Source organism: Globicephala melas, chromosome 10 (genome assembly GCF_963455315.2).
Source record: "Globicephala melas chromosome 10, mGloMel1.2, whole genome shotgun sequence".
In the NCBI taxonomy this organism is placed as follows: domain Eukaryota; kingdom Metazoa; phylum Chordata; class Mammalia; order Artiodactyla; family Delphinidae; genus Globicephala; species Globicephala melas.
In genome coordinates this window covers 98,931,588-98,941,300 of record NC_083323.1, presented here as the reverse complement: position 1 = coordinate 98,941,300, position 9,713 = coordinate 98,931,588, and the positions used below count along the sequence as shown (strand labels likewise).

The window sequence follows — 9,713 nt, the reverse complement described above, 5'->3', positions numbered from 1 at the left end:
GGGAGGTGGAGGCTGTGGTTTTCCAGGTGGCGGGTTTCTATCAGGCCCCGTGAAAAGTGGCAGTGGCATCCTGCCTCCAAGCCAGGCTCTCCTTCCGGCACAGCCTCCTGGAAGGAATGGGAAATGAAGGTGGCCCCAAAAGCCTGAGTATCCTCTGTGGCCATTGCACCCAAGTGGCATGTAATTGATGCCTACTTTTTTTTGTCTTTATTATTTTTCAGACTATAGAGCCTCTTGGTAACATCCAATTCATGCCTGGCTGCCTAGACTTGGAATCAGTCTGGTTTCCCTCTAGGGAAAAATACCCCACGTCTCAGCCCATCTCGTGAACACTTTGCCAGGCTGTCGAGCTCTTGGTGTCGAAATGCGTTTTAAACAAGGATCGTGTCTTTTATCTCATGGATCTTCCCCCTCAAGTGCTTACTCCAGGGCTTTGAATGCAGTAAATATTTTTGTACTCGACGTTGGAATAGCAGATGGGAAGGGAGGCTGGATGTGCACCTTCCAAGGGTTCAGGCTACACTCTGAGGAAGCACATTTTGGAGAGGATCTGGCAATAAAAATTAAAATGATATCACTTTTGGGAAACTATCTTATGGAAGCAAAGCTCCTGTTTATAAGGGTGTATGTAAAAGAACATTTATTGCAAAACTGCCTAGAGTGACATTCAAGATACTTAGAATGACTTGAAAATCCATCAGTAGGGTGCTGGTTTATGAAAGCATGGCTTATCCACACACTGAGACGTTTTACAGCTTTTAAAAATAATAACTTGGGGGCTTCCCTGGTGGCGCAGTGGTTGAGAGTCCGCCTGCCGATGCAGGGGACACGGGTTCGTGCCCCGGTCCGGGAAGATCCCACATGCCGCGGAGCAGCTGGGGCCCTGAGCCATGGCCGCTGAGCCTGCGCGTCCGGAGCCTGTGCTCCGCAATGAGAGAGGCCACGACAGCGAGAGGCCCGCATACTGCAAAAAAAGAAAAATAAAATAATAATAACTTGGATTTACGTGTAATAACATAGAAAGGAGTCTATAATACACTGTGTAACAAAGAAGCCAAGTTGCTGAGCCACGTCTATTATTCCACGTCTATACAACACATATACAGAGTTTCAATGTACGATTTTACGACTTTACCATGGTGTGAAAGTGGTCCGCATTCAGTAGGAACCATACTTTGAATGTTGAGTTTTGATCCTTTCCCGGGCTGGCGATAGGCAGGGAAACCCTCCCTCATGATGCTGGGCGGTGGCAGCCCCGAGATCACAGTAAACAACCGACATACTTATAACTGTTCTGTACTCAGAGAGCGTTCTGTGTTTCACTTTCAGTTCAGTATGCAATACATTACATGGTGTATTTGACACTTTATTATAAAATAGGCCTTGGGTGAGATGATTTTGCCCAACTGTAGGCTAATGTAAGTGTTCTGAGCACGTCTAACGTAGGCCGAGCTAAGCTGTGATGTTTGGGAGGGTTAAGTGTATTAAGCACATTTTCGACTTATGGTATTTTCCATCTGGGAGGGTTTTATCGGGAGGTAACCCCATTGTAAGTTAAGAAAGATCTGTTGATACGTTTGCATGACAAACAAATGGAGGATACACAGCAAAATGTTAGTGTCACGGTAGAGGGGTAATATTTTACACTTTAAAAAATCTAGCAGAGATTTATATTAAAGAAGAAACCCTTTGGGAATGGAAGAAGTAGATCAGGGTGGTTAACTGGTCCAGAAAGGAAACAGGTGGAATCAAGCACAGCTTTCTTTGCCGCCTCCATTCTCTGTGCACTTTCAGGTAGGGCCACCCATGAAACTCCAGAGATCAGCCCTGCACTAGGGCAGGTCACAGTGTGTTATATGCCCCAAGAGGCATCAGTACTTAATGCTTTTGGGGGGCCAAGGCTGAGAAACTTCCCATCCATAAAAGTTTTGGAAGCACATTTGGAAGAACTTTGGTATCTTGATAAAGAAGCTGTCCCCAGCCTTACCTGAATGGAGGCTACTGGTCCAGGCCTTAAAGCCTCCAGGGTCTCCCTGTCCATATCAATAGATAGCTCTTGCAGGGCCTTCCTGACTATAAGCCATTTATTATAGCTGTATTTAACCTATAAGAACCAATCCATATGACCTCTGATAGTACCTGAATCCCTAACCAACTCCTCCTGGAAGATAGGTCATCAGGGTAGGGCTGTCTTTTCATCTTCTAGTCCAGAATGCCTGGCACAGGGCTACTGTAGTAGCTGTGGTATAAGGGCTAATGGAAGAAAATGTGTGTTAAGTTCCTGCACCAGATAGACTGAGTTGATTTCTAGCTGGCTTTGGGGAGACTCAGGAGAGATTTTCCAGAAAAAGGGGAGCCTTTATGAGAGACTTGAAAAAGAGGAACGGAGTAGCGTGTACAACTTCCACCAAGAAGAAAAAGCTGATTTTTGTCGCGATAGCATTTTAGAAAGACTATTTTAGTATCTTTAAGGGCTCTGCCACTGTGTCCCTCTTCTGCTTTCTCCAGAGAAGTTTGGGTTCCATCGTAGGCCACTGACAAAACGTCTGGATGTCTTCGGAGTCCTTCTCACCCTGAGAGAAAGGCAGGTGAAAATAGTCTAGCTTTTCAGGGGCCTAAAACACCAAAGATTAAGCTCTGACTGCAGACCTACTAAGAAAATGCCTCCCAAATATAGTGAGAATAAACAGTCAAACCAAACAGTATCATATCCAGCACAAAACCACAGTGAGTTGATTCAATCAGACATTATCCGAGCAAGGAAGACATAACATTCCGGTTTTAATGGCAAGAAAAAAAAAAAAAAGGGAAGAAACCCAAATTACTTTGCAGGCGTTGGTGGCACTCTTACAAGTTGTTTTTCGGAACACAGTTTAAGAAATAATTCAGCCTTGGGTTGGGGAGAATTAGGGCGGCAGAGGCTCTCATGCAGGAGAACTTCCCAGGTGTGGGGCCGTCTGGGGGCTCAGCCAGGTAGCCGGCTGCCGCAGCCTTGGCTTGTCTCCCATCTCCCAGAAGACACGAAGCGCACTGCTGGGTTCGCTGCTGGGAGGTGGTGATGGATAACGGCTGTGGCCTGATTCTTGAGGAGCCGTGGATTCACCGCAGCGTGTCTCGGCCATATGTGAGCCCTGGCCACGTGTGAGGTTCCCTGAGGGGGAAGACACACGCTCTTTCTTACACAGCCCCTTTTATTGAAGCAAGCACACGTGAACAGGCTAGAATCTGGGCTTTCCCAGGCAGTATGGTCTGCAGGTCGGAGAAGCGGCATCCTGGCCCCCAGGCACTGGGTTTTGGGAGGCAGCGGAGGAACGGTTGCTTGGCTCCTGGAGTAGAGCTACTACACACAGTCTTCACCTTCCGGAGGCCTGGGAGGAGATGATTATGGGATGGAACTTCAGAGGCCTTGCTCAACCTTCCAGGGTTTGCAGCTCTGCTGCAACAGCGACACCAAATCATTAGTCCAACTGAAACCTTCTAGAACCACTCCCTTGTTCCTGGAACCTGGGTAACCTCCTGGATTCGCATACTGACTCTACCACTGGGGCAGTTCTCTGTGTTTCTGTGTCATCTGTTATGATGTGGGGACAGTGACAGCATCTCTCTACCTGAAAGAGTTGTCGAAAGAACTTCATGAGGACACATCTGGGAAAGTCTCCAGCACATAAGGGCTCTATCAAGTTTAACTCAGAGCCTAGCACAGTGCCTAGCAAATGTTAGCACAACGTCCGTGGTCTGACCCTAAGCCAGGCCTTGTTTTAAGCATTTTACATGTACTCTTCAATACATTTTGTGGCACTGAAGATCTAGCATAAGAAAAATGACATAAGCAAAATGTGTCTTCAGGACCTCTGTACCCAGTAGGACCTACTGTGCAGACCACTCATTTAACTCACATCCTGGAGAAGTCCCTGTACTCCTTGTCATACGTCCTTTTGCCTCCCAGCAGAGTCCTTTCCAAAGCTCTTCTACAAAAGTTCTCTCTATGTCAAAGCCTCCAGGGTAATTAAATTAAGAGCTGTTCAATGGTCATTCCAGTATCTTTTGTTGCCTGTTGCTAAGCCCAGGGCCTATTCATGAGCTAGGTATATAAGTGATGCCCAGTAAGTTCTTTGTGGAATGACTAGATCTTGCAAAAGACTATGTGACATACCTATACAAAAGAGAAGGAGAAAGACCGAATTCTTGTGAACAGTGGGGATGGTGAGAAAACGCTACCGGAAAATGCCTGCTATGTGCTAGGCACTTTTTATGCATCATGAATTTTCGCAACTCCAGGAGATGGGTATCCAGGTAATCCTTTGCTGTGCAGCAAATTACCCCAAACTTAGTCTCTTAAAAGTAACAGTTATTTTGCTTGTGAATTTGTAAAGAGGTGGGAGCGTAGAAGGGGCAACTCCTCTCTGCTCCGAGGTGGCTCTGCAGAGGACAGGAGTGTCCACTTTCGGGACCGCTCAGTCTTGTCCTCCAGCCTCTCTGGAGCCACCCTGGTGGCCTGGCCTCCTCAGGCACGGCCCCAGGCTGGCTCGGGGTTGGATGGGTCGGACTAGAAAACTCTTTGCTCTGAGAATACAGCTCTCCATCTCAGCCTCTCCACTCCCCCTTGCAAGGGGAGCCGTGCTTGGGGAGAAGCTTGGGGAGAAGCCAAGCGAAGCAAAAGATTTCAACAGAGAATGGAGGAAACACACCCACTGAGGTTCTCATAGCAACATAATCACGCACAGGCAGCAGCCTATTTCGGTGGGAGCTAGTCTGAGCCTCCCTCCCCGCCCCGGTTCGTCACAGAATGGATGCACTGCACAGGCTGCAGCAGTATGAGGTGGGGTAGGGTGGGGAGAGAGCGCTGGACTGGAAGCCAGGGGGCTGGGGAGCTGCTCTGAGATGCTCTGTCAGCTAGCTGATGGATCACAGACACGTGTCCTCTCTCTGATCTCGGGCTCCTTGTCCGTAAAATGAGAGGATAGGACTGAAGAACTGGGAAGACCCTTTCTGGTTTCTGTTGACTGTACAAGTACTGAGACTCTCCTGGTAGGAGATCAGATGTCTCAAGGTCTTTTGTCTCTGAGAAGGATGCTTAGAGAAAATGGGGCTCAAGAGGGTAAAGGTCACTCCTTAGATTCAGCTCATTTGCCCCCCACCACCTTCTGCGTTGGCAGGATGTGAAAGGGAAGGAGAATGACCAGGTGTTGCCAGACTCGGCTCGCTCACCCTGAACGCGCATCCAGGTTTGTGGTCTGAGGGAGGAGAAGGTTAAGGAGGTTAAGGTCATTCTTTCATTTAAAAGTACTCCTTCCTCAACACACACACACACTCACACACACACTCACCCATTAACTCAAGCCTCTTGCCCACTCTCCATCCCCTCCTCCACTTATTGCAATGTATCCTCTCTTTCCCGAGGACCAGGTGATGGAAATGTCTTTAGACCCTGGCCCATTTCTTCAATGGACTCGGGTTAGTTGAGGGCAATCAGGCTCACACCTCCTGGCTGTCAAAGGTGACGTTAAATAACAAATAGGGCATGCGTGCAGGACTGCTCTGCCTAGGTAAGCACAGGGGGGAAGTGAAGAGAGCCAGGACGCCCAAGGAGCCCCTTTTAGGTCCCTGCCCTTGACTTGTGAACTGAAAGCTTGAAAGTGCAGCTGTCTTCGAAGGAGTCAGCCCCAGAGGCCTGTTGTAATGGGGGACACAGAGCGCCCCCCCAGCCCGTTTTAATCCCCACCCGCCTGACAGATGGCCAGTAAGACAGAGAAAAAGAAGCTCTCAAAGTGAAGACAGGAATGCATTGTATAAAAATTCACACCCTCTGCTGCCGCCCAAACTCCCTTAAAAAAGGATCAAGAGAATCCTAATGGGTACGTGACATTCTCCTCCTCTCCCATAAAAGGGACTTCAAGATCTGGTGATGCTGGGGGAGGGGTGAGGAAGGAGAAGAGAGATGTGTGGGCAGGGGGCTGCCGGGGAGACCGGGGCAGGGGGAGCGCGGCGGAAGGCTCACCCATCTGACTTTCTCCCACCCTCTTTCCCAGGCCACCTCTGGCTGAACCTTGGTCCCACCCTCTCGGCCTGGGCGAGGCTTGGAGCCCCAGGTCCTTGGAGAGGGAGAGTGGGAGAAAAAAGGGGTCATGATGCTACACGTAGCCCTAGAGTTGAAAGAGTTAAGGACCCTCCCTCATCCAGGCATCCACCCCGTGGCTCCCCAAACCCCAAACGCGGAGGAAGGATGCATGAATTGGCAGCGGAGCGGGAGAGCTGGGGTGGGGGGGCGCTGGGATGGGAGCGAGGTGACCGTGGCCCAGCCTTGCCCAGGGCCCGTCCTCGGTGGGAAGACGCACACCGGGTCCGAGGACCTGCCGGAGCCCAGCCCCGGCGCCTGCCTTCTCTGAGCATCACGCGTGGCCCGGCTGCGTCCGCGCAGCCCTCGCCCCCCCTCCCTGCCCCCCCCCCCAGCAAGTTGTCCACGGCGCCCGGGAGTGGAGGCGGCCCAGAGACCCCCGGAGCCCGGGCGAGGGGGCGGCCCGGGGCGCGGGGGCCCTCGGTCTGCGCCCAGCAGCAGCCTCCCGCCCGGCCCAGCCTCCTCCCCGCCCCCACTCACCGGCTCAGCCCCCGGGAGGGACGCGCAGGAAGCGTGTTGCTTCGCCCGCTGATCGGCAGAAGTTGAGAGGAGTTGTCGACTGCCTCGGCCGGCCGGACTTTGCGAGCAGCCGGCGAGGAGCCGCCGCCGCCGCCGCCGCCGCCTCCGCGGAGCCTTCGGGGCTCCCTCCCTCCTGCCTGGCCCGCAGCGCGGGTGGAGAGAGGCGGGGAGGGGGTCGCGGGCGCCACAGGAACTCGAAACTGTGTGAAGGAATCCGAAGCCGATGAGAAGGGAGGAAAATAAAACAAAGTGGAGACTGCAGGAAAGACTCCACCGTGGTTGATGGTACCGGCTGATGCTCCAGCAGAGGGACTGGGTTGGGCTTTTATTTTATTTTTTTTTTTCCTCCCATTTTCTCTTTCTCTCTCTCTTTTAAAGCTACACCAGCTCTCTCTTTCGGCACTATCTCTGTATCACCAAACCCTTGCTGGCTCTTATGGGCATGAAACACTCCTCCCGCTGCCTGCTCCTAAGGAGGAAAATGGCGGAGAACACGGCCGAGAACACCGAGGTAAGGAGGCGAGAGGCCGGGCTCGGAGACCCCGCAGCCCGCCGGGACCCCCGCGCCGCGCGCCGCCGCCGCCGCCGCCGCCGCCGCCGCCGCCGCTCCGCACCTGGTGCCAAACTTTCCCAGCTCCATCCCGCTTGCTTCTGCCGGCCGTGTGCGCGCGTGTGCGTGTGTGTGTGTGTGTGTGTGTGTGTGTGTGCTGGGTGCGGGAAAGACAGTGCCTGTCTCAGGCCCCCTCCCTCTTGAAAATGCAAAAGAGTCGCTCTCACCCCAGCTCCCTCTCCTGCCCCCCCGCTGCTCGCTTTCCACCCTCCCCCACCCCACGTCCCAAACCCTGGGCGGCCGAACTCCCCTGCCCTCCCCTCTGGGCTCCGTTAGGGCTCCAGGGTGCCGGTTTCAGCCGGATCGGGATGGGTGATCCGGGGGCCAGGTCTGCTCCCTGCGGCGCCTTGACCGTCTCCGGCCGGCCGCTCCCTCGGCGTTACCCTTCAAGCTCGAGCTCTCGGTCCCCGCAGCACCGCGGAGAGCTCCGGGCCGCGGGGATGGGGGTCGGGGAGGGGGGCCCCCGTGCGCCGTGCCGGGATGGCACTTGGGCACCACCAACAGACCCTCGCGCCCACATCCGGGCTGGGGAGAGGTCTGCCCTCCAGCACCTACGAGCCGCCTCTGGGACGCTAACCCCGGGGAGGAAGCTCGGGCCGCGGCCACCTTCAGGACCAGGGACAGCGCCCGCTCCTGCCGCAGCCGAGCCCACGCGGGCCGTGGGGCCTGCGCGCCGCGCTGCATCGGGAAATGGGTCCGCAGCCGCTCGTCCCGCAGCAGTTCCCAGGAGGTCGCTCTAGCTCCGCAAATTGCGCTCTCGTCCCCCGCCTCCGGCAGCCCAGCGGCTGCCCTTTCTGTACTCTGGAGTTGGCTCGGAGCCGCAAAGACTGGAGGCTGCGTTCCCTGGCCTCGCTCTGACCCTGCTGTCATTACAACTGGGTTAGCCCGTAGGTTCTGGGCACCTGTAGTCACGAAGGGGATCCGCGTGGGCAGCCCCCTTACCTTCGTGGAGGAACGGTGCGCCGAGGGGGGGGGCGGAGTGGGATATGTGTGTGAAGATCATCCCTTACTCGGTGGCAGGAAAAAGGCAGAGAGCAAATTCCCGGGCTCTATTAATAGCCGGGTGTCTGGTGGGGCTGCCGTGCACTTCACATATGGTTACCCATATGCAGCGTGGGGCGGGATGGAGGTGTGGCACGGGGATTGTCCCTCTGTCTTGCTGGGCTGCAGAAAGGGGCAGAGACCCTTCCCGATCTTCTCCCCTCGAGGTCTGAACTGCAGCTACCCCCTAACCCCACCGCGTAGGCAGCAAAGCTTTTAAAGTCCCCGTTCTCTGAGAAACTAGAAGCAGCATGTATCTGGCAACTGTCGATTTCGAAACAAACACGCTCTGGGGGAGAACATGGGGTGTTCGGGAGTTAATGCCGTCACCTTGAGTTAGGGCAAAGCATGCGCGCCTGCGGTCCCCTCGCCACTTCCTCTTCGCCCCCCCACACCCGCCCCCAGGCAAGCAGACACTCAGAATGATGTGTAGTGCAAGGCAGAGAGCTAGCCTTACCAATCCCCTCGCCCTCCTCCCTCCCATCGCCCACCTGCAGAATGGGTTTCTAAAACTAGCTCAGAGTCCAGGCTGCACTTCTGTAATCTGTTGGACCAGCGGGCACGTAGCAGTCCCTGCAGCCGTGTGGCTGGAGCGCTAGAAGCAAGAAACAGCTTCTCTCTACCCATCCCCCTACCGCTCGGCTTCTAAAAAAAAAAAAAGTTTTCGCAGGTCTCTAGCCCCCCGGCCCTCCGGTTGTTGCGCCGTGTCTGGGTGCAGATCCCGGCCAGGTTCCGCACTGTGCACGGCGATGTGAGCTTCCCCACCTCGGCCCCGGTTCAGGGAGTCCGGAGCAGGCAGAACGACGCGCGCCCGGCTATTTTTACATGCTTCCCCCGCAGCTCCGCACTCCCCCTTCTCGGCGGTTGCACATGCCAGCTCTGTTCAAGGCATCAATGAAAACAGCAGTATAGGCGGCCGAGCTCCTGAGAGCACAAAAAGAAAAAAACGAAAAAAACCCATGTCGAACGCCTGGCACAAAGTGGGAGGGGCAGATCCAGCTGGGGCTCCGGGAAGGGGAGTGAGTCTGGGGTTCAGTTCTTCACAGCTTCCCCTGAGAAGGGGAAGAATTCAGACTTGGTCAGACGTGGCCAATGGAGGCATCCAGGCAGCGTGACAATCACTTGGTTTTCTTCCAGGAACTGGCTGTTTTTGGAATGAGCCAGGACTAGAGCAGTACTTCCAAAAGTGGGGTGTTGTGGGTCTGCCTGCATTTATGGTGAGAGAGAGGGAGGCAAGGATGCCTCTGTGGGGTGTGTGTGTGTGTGTGTGTGTGTGTGTGTGTGTGTTGTGTCTATGGTGGTAGCGCTCCTTGTTTTTAATTCAACACATCTTTATCAAACACTGACTCTGTGCCAGGAATGATTAGGCTCTCGATATCCAAAGATGAAGACACCAGGCCCCTGCCCTCAAGGAACTCACAGTCTGGT

At 54.2% G+C, this 9,713-nt stretch overlaps 2 protein-coding genes across 10 annotated transcripts in view; one reads left to right on the top strand and one right to left on the bottom strand.

Annotated features, from left to right (window-relative positions):
• Positions 1 to 623: 623 nt before the first annotated feature.
• On the bottom strand, positions 624 to 9,103 carry LOC132597978 (uncharacterized). 8 transcript variants are annotated; one of them, XM_070046391.1, is made up of 5 exons: positions 8,777 to 9,103; positions 8,187 to 8,574; positions 7,763 to 8,107; positions 6,596 to 6,834; positions 624 to 964 (listed from the first exon to the last, which is right to left on the bottom strand). In XM_070046391.1, exons 2-5 carry the CDS (start codon positions 8,245 to 8,247, stop codon positions 698 to 700), a joined length of 912 nt encoding a protein of 303 aa, XP_069902492.1. In that variant the 5' UTR covers positions 8,248 to 8,574; positions 8,777 to 9,103; the 3' UTR covers positions 624 to 697. The 8 variants fall into 8 exon arrangements, 2 of the variants coding, with proteins under 2 accessions (XP_069902492.1, XP_060162416.1); XM_060306433.1 differs by lacking the exon at positions 8,777 to 9,103 and having other exon boundaries at positions 7,763 to 8,104; positions 8,187 to 8,651; XR_009565538.1 differs by lacking the exons at positions 624 to 964; positions 7,763 to 8,107; positions 8,777 to 9,103 and adding an exon at positions 974 to 3,608 and having other exon boundaries at positions 8,187 to 8,651.
• Positions 5,716 to 9,713, top strand: part of PRMT8 (protein arginine methyltransferase 8) — an 81,450-nt gene continuing 77,452 nt past the window's right edge. Inside the window, exons 1-2 of one of the 2 annotated variants that reach the window (XM_060306431.1) lie at positions 5,716 to 5,855; positions 7,013 to 7,145. In XM_060306431.1, the coding sequence (XP_060162414.1) occupies positions 7,071 to 7,145 (75 nt within the window). In that variant the 5' untranslated portion in view covers positions 5,716 to 5,855; positions 7,013 to 7,070. Of the gene's footprint in view, positions 5,856 to 6,537; positions 6,920 to 7,012; positions 7,146 to 9,713 lie in introns of those variants that run through there. The other variant, XM_060306430.1, reaches the window with a different exon arrangement.

Coding starts and splice junctions, on each gene's coding strand:
- LOC132597978 (XM_070046391.1), bottom strand. CDS start 8,247: ATGATCTTCACACACATATCCCACTCCGCCCCCCCCCTCGGCGCACCG. Junction 6,835..7,762: donor GACCTCTCCCCAGCCCGGAT/GTGGGCGCGAGG, acceptor TCCTTCACACAG/TTTCGAGTTCCTGTGGCGCC. Junction 965..6,595: donor CCCTCCCGGGGGCTGAGCCG/GTGAGTGGGGGC, acceptor CTTTTTTTGCAG/TATGCGGGCCTCTCGCTGTC.